The sequence below is a fragment of the Rhinatrema bivittatum genome, chromosome 1 (genome assembly GCF_901001135.1).
Source record: "Rhinatrema bivittatum chromosome 1, aRhiBiv1.1, whole genome shotgun sequence".
NCBI lineage: Eukaryota > Metazoa > Chordata > Amphibia > Gymnophiona > Rhinatrematidae > Rhinatrema > Rhinatrema bivittatum.
The window spans coordinates 718,378,714-718,398,779 of NC_042615.1; the positions used below are offsets into that span (position 1 = coordinate 718,378,714).

A 20,066-nucleotide genomic window follows, 5' to 3' on the forward strand; every position below is an offset into this window, starting at 1 on the left:
TACAGCAGTTAGTGTAACTGAGTTTAAAAAAGGTTTGGATAAGCTCCTAGAGAATAAATCCATAAACTGCTATGACAGTAATTAATAAGCAATAGTAGCTTGTGACCTATCTAATGTTTGGGTACTTGCCAGGTACTTGTGACTTATTGGCCACTGTTGGAAACAGGATACTGGGCTTGATGGACTCTTGGTCTGAGCCAGGATAGCATATCTTATCTTCTTATGGGATGATGAAGGGAATAAATGGGTTCCAACTAAGAGGATTGATCCTGTTATAGAGGGGGAAGAAAAGAAGTAATAGTGTTTTGGGTTTAATTCCTCCATGTGGGAGACTGAAATGGTGGTCTCCAGGGTATAAAACCCAAAGCCACCATTTTAGGTTGTGGATTCTCAATTTGCCCCTCCAGGAGGAAAGGTGTCTCTATGCCTGCTCCTGTTTTTGTTATTTTTCTGGGAAAAGAGTTCTTGGGCTTCTACGGATGAAGACTGGGTATGGATGAGTGGAAAGGGTGCCTTTTTCGCTTTTTGAAAGAAGTCACTTTTGCCCTTTGAGTTGGGATGAAGGACATTTTTCCACCTTCCTTCTTCACCTTTTAGGTTTTCCCATTTTAAGCTACTTTTATTTTTTACCATCTAACTGCATGCCCTAGGTACCAGGGAATCAGTATCACCATCATGAAGAAACTGGAGTCTCTGACAGAGACAGATCCAGTGGAAGTCTTGAAGGGGAATGGGGAAGAGGAGTGCAGAGGAGAACAGTGGCACCCATCTGGTGTGAATCACGACCATATCATCAGGATGTTGAAGAGAGGAGAGCGGAGGACCCTCCTTGTACCATTACGGGGAAGTAAGTAGAAAGGAGAAGACGAACATCCGTTCTGAAGAACTAGACGACAGGCATGAGATATGGGACTTTTGATACAATCTAAATTGGGAGTCATCATCCTATCTACCAAATCCTGGGAGGAAGCTCCAAACCTACCACATTAATTGGACAGGATCAGGATTATAAGAATCAGTAAAATCATAAAGTAACTGGAAGTATAAAGTCATAGATTTATTTATTAAGAGAACTAAAGCTGCAAATGGACTGCAGAGAATAAGAACTTGCAACTGAACATTTTTATCAACTTTCCATCATTAATCAGTAAAAGTTAAGTTGGGAAATAAATCAGCTTCCAGCTTGATTACAACTGCTGTATTCAAATGACTTTAATGTTTAATTATCTAATTGAACAATGCTTAAGGTATTGGAGGTTTTTTTTCTTTTACATGCAAAGTTCCCTTTATGACAAGCAAGCATACCAAGGAAATAAAAATTGCCTCACAAATGATAAAATCCTAAGAAAACAAAGTCCATAACTGGGGAGACAGATGTTACCAGATTAGCAAGATAACATTATGAATTTGGTGGTTTCTTCATACAAAACAATATTTAACTTGGTTTCTTAAACTGACCTATATTTATCCTCAAGAAACCTTTTTAATTGTGCAGGTAGGGCCTTGGAGTTCATCTTCCCTCTGACAGGGAATCTTGGACTTCAGAGGGGGTTACCATCAGGAGGAAAGTTGGCACTTAAGCCCCTAACTTGGTCTTCGAGGTCCTAGCAGGGCACGCTAGGCTAAGAGTTACATTGTTTTTAACAAAATATACTGGGCAGAAGGGAGATCAGGCTGTTGGCTCACTACATTTTTCATTTTAACAGGTAGAAGGGGAAATCAGGGGCCTGTTGGCCCTTCTATATTTTTTATTCCTGTGGGCAAAACAGGAACAAGTTGGTGAAACAGGTCTTAGGCTGCTTGCCCCAATATTCAGCACTACCAGGCTAAGCTTAGACACACAGGGGTAGTTATTCAAAAGCCATTTAGAAGGATAACCTATTAGTTACCCATCTAAATGGCTTAACCGGTTATATTCAGTCCTTGTCCAGCTATATTCTAGTGAATGGGGCAGAGGCAGATCCGGTGAGTACAGGGAAGGTGGGAGCAGAGCTCAATTTGCATTTTGGGTGGCGATGCAGGCGTGGGGCAATTTTCCTCTTTAGTATAGTGAGACTCCCCAACTTCCCAAGCTCACACCCTTCTGAGCCTCTTCACTTCAAGGTCTTCCATGGATGGTGGGACCTCAGATCACTCCTAAATCTTCAGGACCCAGTCCTGATCCCTTAGTGGTTTGTCTTTGGGGAGAAACTCTTCTCCAGCCTTGTGCCTTTCCCCTTAAGGGTAAAAACCCCTGCAGAGTCTTCTCCTTAAGGAGAGGCACTCCAAGTACCCCAGCATTCTGCTGAGTCCCTCCAATGTCCCCACCTAAACTTTTAACACGGACATATAAAGCATATTACTGCCTCCAGAGGAAACAACTCCCATAGTTTCTTAAAGGAGATTCTTAGTATACATACCATAAATACCCTTTTATTAACCATCATACATCCGATGGTTAAATACTACGCCACGTAATTTTTTCAAACTGTGCAGTTACCAAATTCCAAGGCACTTAAAACTATTCTGATACACCACAATTACAGCATCAAAACCCCAGTTAAACCCCTCCCAGAATCTTCAGTGATTCAGGGCCTGTCATTGGGCCCCGTCACATAGGTGACTAGTAAAAAATAGGCACCTAATATAGGTGGTGAAGTTTTCATCTATGCAGATCTAAGCTCCTAGAGGTCAATATTTAAGGAGTTCTGAATGGCTAAGTTCAGACTTAAAAGTCCCACCAGTTAGATAATACATGACATAGTTTTTTATCCAGGTACAAACTTATCCAGTTATGCCAGGGATGGTCCGGAGATGTTCTTGGGTGGAATGCCATTATTTGTCTATATTAACAAGATAATAGGTATGGATACACAGCCCCAAATTATTTGGTTCATTTTTTTGTTTTGGGTTTTTTCCCCTTGTTTTTTTAGGTATTTAATGTTTTTTTTGGTTCAGTTTATTAGACAAACTAAAAAAAAAAACCCATTACATGTAAAAACAAAACGAAACAAAAACCCCAAGCTTCCATAGGCCCTAGCTGGGCCAGAAAACTGCCCAGAACCAGCCTGGCACTGGGGCCTGCCTGGAGTTGGGGCCAGGGCTAGGGCTGTGGAGAGCTCCCAATTCACTCCCCCAGATCCTGAGTTGCAAAGGGCATGAGCCACTCCCATTCAGGTTCTGGTGCTTTGAAAATGGCACAATCTACCTGAAGGATGGCATCAAATTCATCTTACTTTGGTGCCTTTCACCGGTGTAGTTGGCACCAGTTGATGGACAGTTAGGCCCCTGTCAGCCCGGTGAGGTCCATTTTTTTCAATGCTACAAATAAGAAAATAAGAAAAAATAAGAAAATACCTGAGAATTTTCAGGTATTTTCATAGGAGGCCTCATTTGTTGCATTTTTAGCGTTTGTTAAAGACAAATGCACATCCCTATCAGTAAACTCACTGATTTTCATTGTTATCTGGCTAATGTAGCTGGATAATCCTTAGGACTGCCAAACAGCTGTTAACTTTAAGATTGCTAGGTAATTCGAGTAGCTCCTTTTGTTAATATGGCTTATCTTCAAGATACCTACAGAAAGGACATTTGGTTGTGGGGCAGCTAGAATGTACTTCCCTTTGAGCTCTGTGGTATTACATATTACAAATTGTTTTGGAAGAAGATATAAGCCTTTGATTTAATCAAGCTTTTATTAATTTTTGGTGTATTATGCTGCTATATTTGTTGACATATTATGCTTTAATTGAAGATATTTAGTTGATGTGAAATGTTGACACTTTTATTGCCTGCACTGTCATTATGTTTGTTCTCCTAAATGCTGTTGTACTTTGGCCTGAAATCCACCTAGAATGAGTTGTTCTTGCAAGGTGGAATGTAGAAAAAACACAGTAAATAAATAAATACATTATAAGTAAAATTAATTTTCTGCAAGAAACTGGTGATTCACATATTGATAAGCAATGAACTAAATGGAAAATACTTGGCTTTGCTGATTTATATTATGGTGCACAGAACAATCATGATGAAACATAGTTTACCAGTAATGTTACTATACTAGGGATGTGCATCGTTTTTATGATGGCTGAAAATATTGTACGATATTTTCTAATCCGTCATGTATTGGGGGTCCCCAAAAATGATAGGAAAACCCCACAAAATTTTCATGTGGTTTTCTTATCATTTGGGGGGGGGGGGGGGGGCGGGGAAGAAAGGGCACACAGAAAAAAAAACAAACCCCAAACCCACCCTGACCCTTTAAATTTAATTATTTAGAATCCCCCACCCTCCCGACCCCCAAAAAACTTTCCTAAAGTACCTGGTGGTCCAGCGGGGGTCCCAGGAGCAATCTCCCGCTCTCAGGCCGTCGGCTGCCACTAATCAAAATGGCGCCGATGGCCCTTTGCCCTTACCATGTGACAGGAGCTATCAGTGCCATTGGCCGGCCCCTATCACATGGTAGGAGCAATGGAAGGCCAGCGCCGGGTAGCGCGCGCACATGGACGCGCGTGCGCTTCTTTGAAAATCTACCCCATAATATATTTAATGCCCCTTTCACTTTAGGAAAAGACTTGCTTTTTAGCTTAAGAGTAAACATTTTTCCCCTCAATTAAAGTCCCTTTCTCTATTACTTTATAATGGGAGAACAAAGCAGCTCCCTCTTTTCTCCTCCAAATCTATATCCCTTAAGAACTGTAAAGTAAAAGTAATATTGCTGAGAACATGAAATATGCCTTTAGCAATACATGAAGATAGGTATTGCAATAGAAGAGTTCAACGGTACTTACCAGTCTTGGACTGCATTGAAGGATTCTTCATTTGTGATATCATACATTAAAATAAAGCCCATAGCACCACGATAATATGCGGTGGTTATTGTCCGATACCGTTCCTGTCCAGCTGTGTCCTAGAAGCAAAAATATGTTGTTTTGTAAGTGGATATATTCATTATTGTTTTAAAAATGTATTTATACAGTTTACATTTAAACAGAGCACTAAAAATGATTTTGTTAGGAAAAGTATGCAAATCAAGAGATGAAACAAGAAGAAAACATTCAAATACAACTCCCCAGCCCAAGCTGCAAAAGAACTGTCATTGATTATAAGGAGCCCAATATTGAAATTCTTTGAACGCTAACTTATCCAGCTAAGTAGTGCCAAATACGGGGATATTCAGCAGCATAACAATTCAGGCTCTCCATTTCAGATGATATCCAGCTTTTTGTCATTATTGAATTTTCTTTGTCTGAAACCATGGTGTGTTGTGAGGCTTGTGTTCATGCTTAATACCTGGCTTTTACTTAATACGCAGATGGTTAAATATACCTTTGAAAGAATTTGAGGAAGCACTTCTAGTTGGGCCATAAATTTGAATATTTTAATTCTTCAGATATAAAGACAAATCTGTAAATATTCATATCTGAGATAGGCTAATAGATCTAAGATCTAAAATATGACAATACAACAAAAATCAAATCATAATATCTAGTAGAAAAAAAAAGATCTTAAAAATGCCATCCATAAACACAAACAACATTCGATAAAAATAAGACAAGTCAAGTACCTAAATCTTTGCACATATATCTCACACCAGAAAACTCACTGCGCCCAACTGGACAACACATGAAATGAAAAGAAAAGATTTTGCCCATTATACCTTCGAAAAAATCCAGAGATGAAGGGGAAAAAGCAACAAAACAGAAATATTTTATCACAAGGGCAGAATATTAAAAAAATCCATGAATACACCCACAAGCATCCAGAAAGATCCAAGAATAGCTTTTTCCTGAAGGCAAAATATTTTGTCTCTGTCTGAATGCCAAGGGGCAAACTATTTCACAATTTCTGGTAGATTTTAAAAGCATTGCTTGCGCAAAAGCAGTCCCACACACGTATGTGGGCCATGCGCAAGCAACATGAATTTTAAGAAGCCGGGAAGTACACACGTACATACCTATGCACATCAAGAATAAGGAGGCAGAAACGGGGCATGGGTGTTCTGGGGTGGAGCTAAGATGTACGTGCGAAACCCCTGAATTTTGCAAGGCTGAACATGGCAACGCGCACCCTGTTACCTGTTTAACTTTACTACTGATCCTGATGAGGCGCAAGTCTGGTGATTTTGAGCCACAGGGATCCTGAACACCAGAGCCGTAGAGAAAGAGCAAAAGAGAGAAAATCTGACACTCCATATATCTCCCACTGTAGATATCTCCCGTTGATCTGCCTAAGGCGCAAGAGTCTGTAGACCAGTGGTTCTCAACCCTGTCCTGGGGACCCCCCCAGCCAGTCGGGTTTTCAGGATATCCACAATGAATATGCATGAGAGAAAATTTGCATACACTGCCTCCATAACATGCAAATTTTCTCTCAAGCATATTCATTGTGGATATCCTGAAAACCCGACTGGCTGGGGGGGTCTCCAGGTCAGGGTTGAGAACCACTGCTGTAGACCCTTGTAACACCGCTCCCCCTCCCCCCCCCAAACTGACCCTGAGTTGAAAGTGCCTCTCTTACAGTGGGGGATATATAGAGTGTCAGATAGCCTCTTTAATAGAGTCTCTCTCTCTCTCTCTCCCTCCCCCCCCCCCCCCCCCCCCAAAAAATGGTCACTTATGCACATAAAGGCTACACACAGCAGGGATATTTTAAATGATAAGCACAAACTTGCACACACAATATAAAATTGAGCGTATCCTTACTCACACTCCTTTTAAAATTAACCTGTTTGAGAGCAGACAATTCCTCTTTCCAGCCACAGTACTCACAATTCCCCATCAAAGCAACCACTTGAGAATTCTGTCATAAAAAGTATTTTGGAAATAGGGATATGATAGCTTTGATTTCTGTAGTTCCCCTCATAGCACCAGTCTTCCTATCCCACAAGTGCAACATTCTCCCCTCCTTACAATATGCGCCCCCCCCCCACAACAGTGACTTTTAGTTCCCGCACCTCCCAGAAGCCACAGGGCTGCACCAGTACTCGGCCACTTGACAGTTCCTCAGCTTCTTGGTGATCAAAGAGCTGCTCCAGCATTTGGCTTCTTGATGGGCCCTAGATGCTTGATCTCCCAGCAGCTGCAGGACTTACCATTAGCCCCTCAGCATCTTGCCTCCCAATGGCAGCAGAGTGGTTCCAGAAGAGAGAAGAACACAAAGGAATTTGTGGAGAGTGAAAAGGAAAAAGAAGAAATAATAAATTTGTTCAGCATTCCATGAAAAAGGAATTGGAGAAAGACCATTGGCAATTGTCAGGGGACAGTGGGGTATATACACATCATTTACAATAGTGAATATCTATATGGAACTAGAAAAACTGAAAGCTGATAAGGTCAAAGGGTTGGATGAGATCCAACCTTGGATATTAAGGGTTCTCAGAGATCTTTGGACAGGTCCACTGGTAGATCCAGACAATCAATAGGGGGGGGGGGGGGCACAAGACTGGAGAAGAGTAGATGCAGCCCCTCTTCAAAGAAGTGGCAATGAAGAGGTTGAAAACTATATGAAAGGAATGAAATGTATCTAGAATCCAGAAGGTTGCAAAATCTAAGGCAGCATGGTTTCACCAAAGGGATAAATCTGATACATTTCTTTGATTTTGTAATTAATGAATTAGCTCAGTGGTCTCCTGTATGGATGTAAATACTTGGATTTCAGCAAAGGTTAGGGATCTTTCCTGGGGCCAATTCTATTCAATATCTTCATGAGCAATACTGTAGATGGGCAAGCAGAAAAAAAAATGCTTTTTGTAGATGACATTAAGATCTGCAAGAGAGTGGTCATCCTGAAAGCGTAGATGGAATGAAGAGCAAACTAAGAAGTTCAAGCAGTAGTCAACTGCTTGTCAGCCAAGTGTCAATGCAATAAGGGGTACATTTTAAAAGCATGCGCGCAAGCATCCATGTGGGCACGCTACCTGGCGCAAACATATGTTCACGTGATTTTATAACATGCTTGCGCCGGTGTGCACGTTATAAAATCAGGGGTCGGCGCGCACAAGGGGGTGCACATTTGTGGAACCTGCACACGCCGACACCCGCAGCCTTCCACAGTTCACTCCCAGTCCACTCCAATTTAGAAGGGGCTATGGGAGGGAACTTTCCTACCCTCTATACTACCCTTCTTACCCCTTCCCTTAACCTTCCCGCCCCTAGGCCTATCCTAACCCCCCCAAAATCCTTGTCTTACCTGTTGTCCCTGCTTTGAGCAGGTGCAGAGTTTGCGTGCCGGCACCCTGACGGCACGCGATCCCCCAGCATAGCAGCAAATGGCTGCTGTGCCAGGCGCATCTAGCCCCGCCCCTGGACCGCCCCTTTAAGCAACCCCGGGACTTACACACGTCCCGGGGGTTTCCGCGCGTGGCCGGGCCTTTGAAAATAGGCCCGGCTCGCATAAGGCCACCTACGCCCGTAAAACCCCAGGTTTTACGGGCGTAGGTCTTCTAAAATCTACCCCTAAGTACAAAGTCTTGTATTTGGAGTTCAGTAATCCAAGGCAGGATAGGGAGGGGAATCCTTATATTGGATATGTCAGCATATCCAATATAAGGTCCTATCAATTATTCACAATTTAATATACAACTCTTCAACAGTTTGGCTATGTTCCTCACTACGCCTATATCCACCCCCACGTCAGCTGTGCTCTATTGATAAAAACTATCTGCAAGTTCCAAATATTAAGACAGCTGGGCTAGATCTAACGTGCCTTCTCTGTAGAGGGCCCTATATTATGGAACCCAATACCAAACTCGATCTGACTTCTGTCAAATGCAAAAGAATTCAAAAAGGCTGTAAAAATATACTTATCCTCAGCCATGATGGTTCCTTATCCTCAATATAATTTCATGCTGTATTTTGTCACAACTTCTCTATTTACCTTTTAGTTTTATTTTTAATTTATTCTGAATTCAATATTATTTTCAAGATATTGTTTTTATATTGTTTTGACTATTATATGATTATGTATGTTACCTCATTTAAACCGCTTAGACCTAACAAATTGTATAGGCGGTATAGAAAAGATTTTAAATAAACAAACAAATAAATAAATAAATAGATAGATATTTTTATTGACAAATTGTTAAACAAAATATTTAGAACTATGAGTTGGGCCTTTACTCTGATGGTGCACTCACATTTTACAAAATAGTGCACAGATTACCTGTTTTTCCTTTTATTAACAAAAATGCCATACCTTTCATACTCACTGTCATTCATCCATCTTTATCTTAATTTCTTTCATGTAGATTCTACACTTGACATTTTCATTTCTTCACTGTTACATTATTGAACCTTTTTTTTTTTCCCAGTCTCCTTCTGAGCACATGTTGTGGTCGATTTTAAAAGGAACGTGCAGGCATCCATGGTTGCACCGATTTTATAACATGCGCACGATGGATTTTAAAAATCTGTGAGCACGTGTGGGCGGGAGGGGAAATTTTTGGTAAATACGCACTGTGATGCAATCGAGCCTCCCCCAGTTCCCTCCCCCAGTTCCCTGCCAGTCCGCTCCAATTAAGAAGTGGACTGGGAGGGAACTTCCCTTTACCCCTTCCTACTCTGCCTCCATTTTCCCTGATCCCTAAAACCCCTTTCCCTACTTTTTTTTAAAAATCTGAATAGATGAAGTAAGTTCTGTGCTCCGGCTGGATGCTGGGGTGCGCTTCCCCGGGACAGGGCCTAATGGCCGCTGACCTGGCCAGTCTCCGTCCTGCTCTGCCCCGCCTCTCCCCACCCAGACCCTGCCCCCTGGCCTGCCCCTTTGATTGAGCCCGGCACTTCTGCGAGTACTGGGAGATAGGTGCATGGCCGGGCTATTTTTAAAATGCGCAAGATGCACGCAAGACCTGGTCACATGCGAATCCCCTGATTTTTACGCGTGCCGGGCTTTTAAATTTTGGGCATTTGGGCATTGCTGCTTTGGCATTTGGAGATATCCGATCTACATAGTTGCCCATTTCAGTAAGAAAGACTAAACTTTGTCAAGATCTTGATATGTTCCATTTAAAAAGAAAAGCATCATTAGAGAAATCAACAATGGGGTTGATAATCATATTATCCACATAGCTGCAAATTCCACAGGTAAAGTGCAAGTGGGCATCTAGCGATTAATGCTAGTATTTTCTGAACTGTGCGGCAGGAGCTGCATGGTTTATAAAATAGGGATGTGAATCGGGTGCCTAATCGTTCCCCCTTTCGCGGATCCCCGGGTTTTTTTTTTTGTGAAAAATCAGTTTTCGGGTTAGTGCACGCTAACTCATGTTAGCGCGCGCTAACAAAAAATAGCAAAAAGTAACAAAAAATAACAAAAATAAACGTTTTTTTGTTAGCGCGCGCTAACTCCCATTAGCACGCACTAACCCGAAAAACGATTTTTACGAAAATTCGGGGGGAAAAGTGATCGTTTCTTTTTTTATCCGATATATAAAGAATTTAGAAATATCGTACGATATTTCAATTCATTAGAAAAACGATTCACATCCTTATCATAAAATGCTGTGTATTTCTAAAAGGGTAATCAGCTCTTTGGAGGGCAAAACTTATGCTTGTATACTTATGCACAGGGACGATAACTTTCAAACCAACGTGCAGGTGCACATTTGTACTTGTGCGTCAGCCCGCACCCAGGGACATGGCAAGTTTAGAATTTGCATGCGTGTATGCATGCATGTTATAAGATAGTCTGGCTGCATGCACTTATGGGCGTGCTCATGGGTGAGCAAACCCCACTTCTACCGCGTAAGTCAGGGGATTTTAAAAGAAGCGCACGCCCATATCATTCTCAGTTTACCAGTTCATCCACCATGTCGCCCAGTTAATAGCTGGGTCCTCCAAACCCCACCTCAGTTTGATAGCCTGCACTCTCTCCCAGTTAGCCCAGACCCTTTAAACCCCTCCGAAATGGCTCGATCCTTTTATTTTATAACTTACACGTCATCCATAGCAGAAGTAAAGTTACGCGGCAGGGGACCTTGGCACGAGCTGGGGTACGTAAATATTTACGGGAACAGCTCTTGGCCAGGCCCTAAAATGCCCACGCCCCGCCTTCACCATGCCCCGCCTCTATTTGGAAACTTTTGAGATGTGTGCGCAGCGGCATTTACGCACTTGTCTTGGCGCTTTTAGAAATATGGTTGGCACGCGCGATGCCGACTTCCTTGCACATCCTTTAATTCATTTGTGTGCCAGGGTTTTAAAATTCACCTTAAACTTTATAAAATTCAAAATGTATGTGTGCAGGTCCAAGCTCAGGCTGGTGCTATTTTTGTATGGCAAAAATTTACAATGGCATCAGCCTTGGTCTGCTCGTGCCCTTTGCAATAGCAGCAGCAGCAAGGCAGGGGTGATCAGGGAGCTCTCTGAAAATGTGAAGGAATCTTCAACAAGAGGGCGAGACAATCTAGACAGAGGAGGGGACTGAGGAAGTTCAGGGAAGAGCTGGGGGGGGGGGGGAGTTGGCTACTGTGACAGTGTTATTTTTACTTTTATATTTTTTAAACAAAATGAACAAAAATAAAAAATATTTATTCATGTTTCTTTTGTTTTAAAAATTAAATGAAAAAACTGGAAATTTTGTTAAAACTTCTCATTTCATCTCCAACAAATGCACATCTCTAGTAGAGATAAAGTACTCTATTTGAACTATTTTCTTTTTTGGTAGCAGTTGTCATTTTATTACCACTAAACAAGTTTCACTGAGATGTATCTGCTATACAAGATAAGTTCTCCTGTATGTCATCTCATTTTCCCCTTATAGCTTCCTGGGTGATGGACAAGCAGATGATCACGAGCATAACCTGTGTGGTTATATGTCTTAAGGGAGACATATTGCACTAAGTACTTTTGGAGGATTACAATTATACAGTATTTAATGCTAAGCTCCTTCATAAGGCTATGAATGTAAACTTAAGATCCATATTTACACAGAAGGAAAGGTAAGAAAGTAAAAAATCAACTGGGATCTATGGTATAGTAACAGAAAGTAAATAAGGTAGACTAGATGGGCCTTATATTCTTTATCTGACATCATACTCTGTGTTTCTACGTTTAACAGTGAATACATTTATCATAGGTACTATTGTAAGAGTCCACAAGGACAGAGAATAGGGTTCTACAAAATAATGAAATACCTACTATAGCCAGCAATAGACATTTAAAAATTGCAAAGGTGATTATCAAAAAACAAAGCGGAAGCTGATCCAATATTGCTAGTAAGCGACGAGCGAAGAAGATCGGTGTAAAAATGCCTTTATTAAAAAGTTGCCCGACTCTGGCCGAGTTTCGCTCTCACAGGAGCTGCCTCTGGGGCTGTTAAGGGTAAAATTTGAAAATTAAAATAAAGATACACAGACACATAAATATATGTAAATAAATAATGGTCACATACATATGTAAATAAAATTAAATAAACTTACATTGTGTGAACATATTTTGACAACATACAGAAGAAAATTTAAATAATTTAAATGAAATGCACAAACATGAATATATAAATACATAAATTCAATGATACACACAAATAAATAAACCATTTTTTAGTAGAAAATTGCCTAATTGACCTGAAAGAATTGTTAAGGATGTTATAAAATCCAGGATCGGCACACGCAAGGGGGTGCACAATTGTACACCTTGCGCGCGCCGAGCCATGCTGCCTTCCTCCGTTCCCTTCCCCCCTAACCTAACCTTCCCACCCCTTCCTCTAACCTTTCCCCCCCAGCCCTACTCTAACCCCCCTGACTCGTCTTACCTTTTGCGCCTGCCTCTGGGCAGGCGCAAGTTGCGAGCGCCGGCAGCTTGCCGGCATGTGATCCTCTAACACAGCGGCAATGGCTGCTATGTCGGAGGCCTCTGGCCCCGTCCCCGCTCCGCCCCTTACCGCCCCACCCATGTCCCGCCCCTGGGCTGCCCCTGTTGTAAAGCCCTGGGACTTATGCGCTTCACTGGGCCTTTTTAAAATAGTCCCGGCGTGCGTAACCCGATTTATGCGCGTAGAGCTTTGAAAATCTACCCCAAAATGTGTATGCAAATTTAAAACTGAGTATTCGAGTGTGAGAAGTTTGGACGGAGTAAATGGAAATGAGGGTCTGCTAGCGCAGAGTGCAACAGAGTAACGCACACTATCGCAGGATTTAACGCCAGAAATTACACCTTTTTTTTTTTGCAGAACAGTGAAAAATCTATTTAGCACGCTCCTGTGGCCAGTATCGTGGATTACAGGTGTTATTGCAGCTATTATTGCACATGATAAAAAGAGGAATTATAACGGACACACCTACCAGGCTTTCCTGCCCCAATAAAAACACCTGGTCTTACCTGGTTTAGCTTCTTAAACCCATAGGGGTAGATTTTATAAATGTACGCCCGCCCATACTTTTGTTCATGCACCAGGCATAAACAAAAGTATGCCGGATTTTATAAGATACGAGCGTAGCCGTGTGTATCTTATAAAATCCGGGGTCGGCGCACGCAAGGGGGTGCAGCCTCGGAGGGAACTTTCCTTCGGCCTCCCCCTACCTTCCCCTACCTAACCCACCCCCCTAGCCCTATCTACACCCGCCCTACCTTTATTGTGAAAGTTACGCCTGCGTAACTCGCGCGCGCCGATCGGCCACCGCCGCGCAGTTACCCAGCGCAGGAGTGATTTCGGAGGCCTCGGCTATGCTCCTGAAACACCCCCGGGCCGGCACCACGCCCCCGACACGCCCCCCTAGCAAAGCCCTGGGACTTACGCGCGTCCCGGGGGGCGCGCAGGGGTTTTTTGAAAGGGTTACGCGCATAACTTATGCGCGTAACCCTTTTAAAATCTACCCCATAATGTTTGTGGCAAGTTTAATTGTTGAGGGATACTGGATGCTTCGGGAAGCTCACCGCAGACAACAACAAGGAGAACAACAACCTCAAGAACAGGCAAGAGCAGTTCCAAGCCCTCCTAGGGAAGTCCCTGCACTGGAGGCTGAGCCATAGGCCCTGCAGGGTCAGGGCCCAGGGCAGCACCTAGAATGCAGGCAGCCGTGGTGGAGGAGATACAAAGAGCGCCATCCTTCCTCCACGAACATCCTTGCTGGACATATCAGAGGACTATGTAGTTTGCAGGTATCGCTTCAGCTGCCAGACTGTCCTGGAATTATAAGAAGAAATCCGAGGGAATTTGGATCTGGTCACTGAAAGGTCCCACACTGTGCCTGGCCTCACCAAACTGTTGGCCACCCTGCATTTCCTGGCAACCAGGTCCTTCCAAACGACAGTAGGGGTTGTGGGGAGAATGTCCCAAACCACTTTTTCACGCTGTCTGGAACAGGTCATCACAGCAGTCTCTGACCACATTAATCCCTACATAGCATTTCCTCGGGACAGGCAGGACTTGATGGCAATGTTCTGGGAGCTATCGACTGCACTCACATGGCCATCATTCCACACCAAGACAGGGAGGAGACATATCGCAACAGAAAGCTCTTCCACTCCATCGACGTGCAAGTGGTCTATGATGCTCGAATGTGCATCCTTGACGTGATGGCCAGGTAGCTGGGAGCCACACATGATTCCTTTATACTTAGACAATTGGGCCTGTGCGAAAATTTTGAGAACGGCCTGTATAGTGACGGTTGGCTCATAGGTAAGAGAGACACTTCTTTCTATATTCCATTTCTGGCTATGAATTTGTGGCAGATGGCACGGACATGGGGGGTGGCTGTGGGGGGAGGGAACAGCATCACTGCCATGACAAGTGGCTTTAACATTTATTTCTGCAGGCCATTGCCCCAGGTCCTGGATTTTTCTCCCCTTGCTGCTGAGGCCTGCTAATCTTAAGAGGGCAAACAATGCACCTGCCCTAAAGCTTGTTGTGTGAGCAGGCACTATACACTTTCAATGTGTTCATTTTCAAAATGGCCCTGTTCCTATCCTCCCATTGGGAGCTATTTAAATCTCACTGGTAAATGACAAGCTTGAAGTGTGCACACTGTTGCTACTGCACAATCACATGTGGCCGGTTAGTAATGTGTCATCCACATTGTCGGCTATAGTTTGTCTTGACCATCACACAGCTCAACCAGAAGCAGTGTCCTGTGCATGTTGGTGGCCTGCATATTCCCTGTGTCGGGGCTCACAAATGGGTTTCTATGGAGGACATACTGCAGAGCAGGCAGGGACTTGTGCAATCACACCATGAGGTACTGTTTTTTCAGCTAACACATGTGTGCCAGTTCTTATGTATTGCTTCAAGGTTGGCAGTCTGCTACATACCAGCAGCCTTAGCTCGGTTGCAAGGGCCTGGCATGCAATTATTGGAATACCCAGATGCGATTTAGTAGTCTGGAAGAGCTGAGCTACTTTTGGCTACTGCTATCCTGCACATATACTGGCCCAGAACAATGTGACATGCACTTAAGCTAATAGGCCTTTAAGGCTCAGGAAAAGGTATAGGCTACCTTATACAGTCTTATAGGATGCTGTAGTATGCAAGCAAGATCTGTAAGTGACAACGCTATGATTGATTGCTTAAATCTGTCTTTGCCGCAGGAGAGTCTGGGTACAGTTGCAGGACCTGGCTTCTCACCCCTGTTGCCATTTCCAACACGCTGGCAGAGACAAGGTTCAACGAAGCCTTATGTGCTACTCGCTGTGTCATCGAATGCACCTTCGGAGTTCTCAAAAATTGATTTAATTGTTTGGACAAGGCAGGCGGAGCTTTAATGTATGCCCCACCCAAAGCTGGAGATGTAGTGCTGCTTTGTTGTGTCTTCCATAATATCGCTGACTATGAATGGATATAGTTCTGGATCTCCCCCCGGATCCCCTATGTGTCCCCGCACGAACCAAGGACACCACGCTGAGTGACAGCCAGCTTCACCAAAACCTTATACAATTATACTTTGCCTGATAGGCCTCACCTACCACATCCCCCTCCAGGGAAGGAAGGCCAGTAGACTTAGCTGCTGCTCTCCTCACTATCATTCTTTCTCTCACTGCTTCTCTGGGTCACTGTGTAACAGAAAACACGTATGCCTACTTGTAATTCATCTTGACAATGGAGCTATACAGTGTACTGGAAAAACAGTTCTAAAAGTAAAGATGACATAAAATACATGTAGCTGCCATAATGTGTTCTGCCTCATAGTGACACTAAAAGAGGCATGTGAGTTTGTGAATGACTGCCAACACAGTGTTCATAGATTGGCATAGCTAGCACCATGTGACTTGTGGACCCCATCCTAGCACTCTCATGTGAATTAGACAGTACCACAAGTGTGATGCCACCCCAGCTGGTCCTCAAGCATGGAGAGCTACAGCTCTAGAAATGCTGTAAATATCAATTAGCTCTGAAGCTTAAAGGCACAGCCTAAAGGTACAGGCAGACAGTTAAAGGTTTCAATAACAGAGCTCCCACTTTACTGCCTAATTTGTAGCTGAGAAACGTGTGCATGTGATAGAGATGCACACGTTTCAACGAAATTGCCTAATTCGTCGTGGATCAGGGGACCCGAACAACGAAACGGATTTTCAGGTTAGTGCGGGGGTGAGGGGCACATGTATTAAAAAAAAAAAAAAAAAAACCCAACCACCCCAACCCTTCAAATTTACTGTATTACAATCCCCCCACCATCCCGAGGGGGCTGAAGATGATGTGATGATGTGATGATGACTAACTTCCCCTTAACACCACACAAGCTTTACATGTACAAAATATACTGTGTTGGGCAGCTAGCTACTGTTCATCTCACATACAGGCCCATGTAAGCAGGAATTAGCTAAGAGTATGCAGTGTGAAGAATGCAACAAGAAGCAATACTGAAGGTCCCCAGTAATAAACTTCTGTAGCTCTAGCGGTCTTCTTTAGGCCTAGCCCATATGGTTTGCTAGATAAGTGGCTATTTGGAATGTGTAAGGGCATTCTAGCATGCAAGGTCATGTGGAGGGCCAACTTGGTACCTACTGAACCGTTAACACAAAACCCACACAATGAACCAATCAGAAAGTGTATTTTTCAAACCAGTGACCACTTTATAAGCGAAGACATATGGTCCACTGTTTGAAATAAAGTCAAAATCTTAGGTAATCACATTGTGCAAGGACAAGATAGCAAATAGCACAAAAAAGTGTACATTACATGAACAGTACATTCTGTGTAGACCTGTACATACATTGTTTGAAATGGCATCATTACATATACAAGCTTAGCATTTTATCATTTTGGCACAATCATGATTACAACAAAGAACATAAAAAGTGGAAGTGGCACCCCCAATAGCTACAGTACAGCTCTAATGTTGGAGCTGATAGCAGACCTGCAATGTGATGGCTAGGAAAATGCCCCAGAAAGTCCTTGTTGAAAGAGTGCACTCATGGGGTCAGCCTAAGGGCCAAGGCAGCAGAGTTCAAGTGAAGGCCCCAAACAGTCCATACTGAAAGAGTGCACTCAAGAGGACAGGCAAAGGGCGAAGGTAGCAGAGTTCAGCAAGGTGAAGATCCAGCAGCATGGAGGCAGCAGCAACAGTAGGAGTTCAGATTGGATGAGATACCAGTATCCACAGCAGGAGATGAGACATGATGACAAGAGGCAGCAGCTGCACCTTCACTGGAGGCCACTTGAAGGAGAATGGAATACAGGCAGAGCATGAAGGAGGGCTGTAAAGTTAGGCTGCTGGACGACAAAACTTCATAGTTGAACATCCCTTCTGCATGCTAGCACTCTGTAGTAAGAACGGGCCCCGCAGACTTCTTACATCTAGCCAGCACAGGAACTCTGTAGAGAGGATGGGCCCAGCAGGCTTCTTCAATCTAGCTGGCATGTCGTGGCTTGCCACTTGGGAGGGGGGGGATATGTCTTTTGGGGGCCTACCCCTCAGATGTCTGTCAGCCCAGGGACTGCTGTGGGTTGTGGACTTCAGTGATGCTGAGGAAGACTTGGATGGCTCCTCAGGCATCCTTTGCAGGATCTGCATCAGCATGTTTGTCATGCTATTGACTGCTGCGGCCAGTTTCATAACATTTTTCATGTTTGCGACAGTCTGATCTTGCAGGAATTGGTTCTGCCTGTTGACAGCCTCTTGAGGCGCACTAGCTCTGCTCATATATGTTGGAGGTGTACCCCATGCCTCCTTTTCAGCTGCTCCAGCTGCTTGTGTATGGACTCCTCTGTTGGTGGCAGAGATGTTGTTGGTGCTGGTGCCAGACCTGGTGCCGATGCTGTTAGCGCTGCTGTGATGTTGGTGTGGAGTGCAGGACTAGGCCTCCAATGTGGCATGATGGGGCTTCAGGGCTGCTCCTGCCAAGGGTGTGATGCTTCAGGCTGGTGCTGTGGTATGCTGGCTCAAGGTTGTGAGGAATCTATTGGCTCCCACTGAAGGCTTGGTTGAGGGACACATTGAGTGGTCTAGGTGAACCCAGAGGTTGCAGCATCTGATATGCCTCCTGAGCCTGTGGCTGCTGCTGCTCCTCCTTCTCTTCACTCTCCTGGGTCTGGGCATCCATCAGGAAGGCCCTGTGCAAAAGGGCTGCTATGCTGCTAGTCACTGGGGCTTTCTGGCTGGGACTGGCAGCTTCGTGGGTGAGAACTATGGAAACAAAACATAAGACATAAGTACCAATGGCAGCAAGTATCCTTTGTTCATTTGGCATCAGAGGTGCACTTTGCTTCTTAAGCATTATGAGTATCTGATGCCAAATGATGTGTACACCCGCTGTAGCCTGCACATTTACAGGTGAGGTGAACTTACCAGCTGTGGCTCATATGGTGTCCAGCCGTTCGACCATGCCCTTGAAGACATCTGGTCCCAACCTTCGCATGAGGCGCTCCTCCATAGGGGTGAGGATGATGGGGCAAGGGGCTCTTCCTCCAGTCTCCTGAATATATTTATTTCTGGCTACCACCTTAGCTTTCAACTGCAGCTTGATGTCCTGGTACTTTGCAACACCTGGAGATGCCCTGGGCTATGTTGTTCCAGATTTGGCTCTTGGATGCCTTTGAGATCTTGGCTTCCCGGTTGCCAAACAACATGGCATAATGCTCCACGACCCCTGCAATGATCATCTCATTATCCTGCACACTGAACTTGACAGCCCTGAGATGATGGCATCCTGCTGCCTGCCTGCCAGAAGGGGGTGCCACTTCCGCTTCCGGAGAGGTGTCTTCCCTTTCCTCACTCTCCCTCCCAATCTCCTCCCCCCCCCCCCCCGCCAACTCCCTTCCCCTCTGCCCTCTCTATCTATCCCTAGCCTGCGTCCTCCTCCCTCCGTCCTCGCCTGCCTATCTCTTTCTGCCTCCCGACTCCTCCTATCCCTTCCCTCCTGCCTCTCTCTTCTCCTATCCCTGTCTCTATTCCTACTCCTATACCTAGTATGCCTGCCGTCACCCTCCCGCCTCCTCCCCTCCTCCTACCCTCCTGTCCTCTCTCCCCATGCCTCTCACATGGCTGATTCATCCTATTATCTATGGAAAACACTATTTATGGTAAACAAACTTGCTTTTTCCAATGATATGCAGACTGAATTAGCCATTACCTTTGGGAAGCCCCAAGCTGAGAGTTGTAGCAGAGTGTTTACTTAGTAAGCAACCCGAATTCCACCATGGAGAATGGACTACATCAAGAAGAGATTACACAAAACTGCTTCTCCAAATTAACTGTCAGTATTTTGAGATATTATCAAGAGAGTAACAGGATACAAAGGTATGCACTGAAGACCACATTGCAACTTTGAGATATACTCTATTGGCACTTCACACAGGTGAGCAACAGAAGAAGCTATAGTTCTCACTTTATGAGAAGGGCACAGATAGGAGTGACTTATCCGATGAACAGCATGCACGAGGAAAGGTGTAGAGAGAGATTAGAGTGGAGAGATAGTGAGGTGCTGCATAGTGAAGGCATTTGTAGGTGAGAAAGAGGAGCTTGGACTGTATGTGGGAGCGGATAGGGAGCCAATACGGTGACTTCAGAAGAGGGATTATGTGAGCATAGCAATTTTGGTGAAAGATAAGACATGCAGCGGAATTTAGGAAAGATTGTAGTGGAGAGAAATGGCTTGCCGGGAGACCTGTGAGGAGCAGGTTGCAATAGTCTAAGCGGGAGGACATGAGAGAGTGGATAA

The 20,066-nt window shown here is 44.2% G+C and overlaps 1 protein-coding gene across 2 annotated transcripts in view; it reads right to left on the reverse strand.

Annotated features, from left to right (window-relative positions):
- The window catches only part of RAB3C (RAB3C, member RAS oncogene family), a 349,536-nt gene that overhangs the window by 135,363 nt on the left and 194,107 nt on the right, over nucleotides 1-20,066 (reverse strand). For both annotated transcript variants that reach the window (XM_029576748.1, XM_029576738.1), the window contains exon 3: nucleotides 4,770-4,888. In XM_029576748.1, coding sequence (XP_029432608.1) covers nucleotides 4,770-4,888 — 119 coding nt within the window. The remainder of the gene's footprint in view (nucleotides 1-4,769; nucleotides 4,889-20,066) is intronic.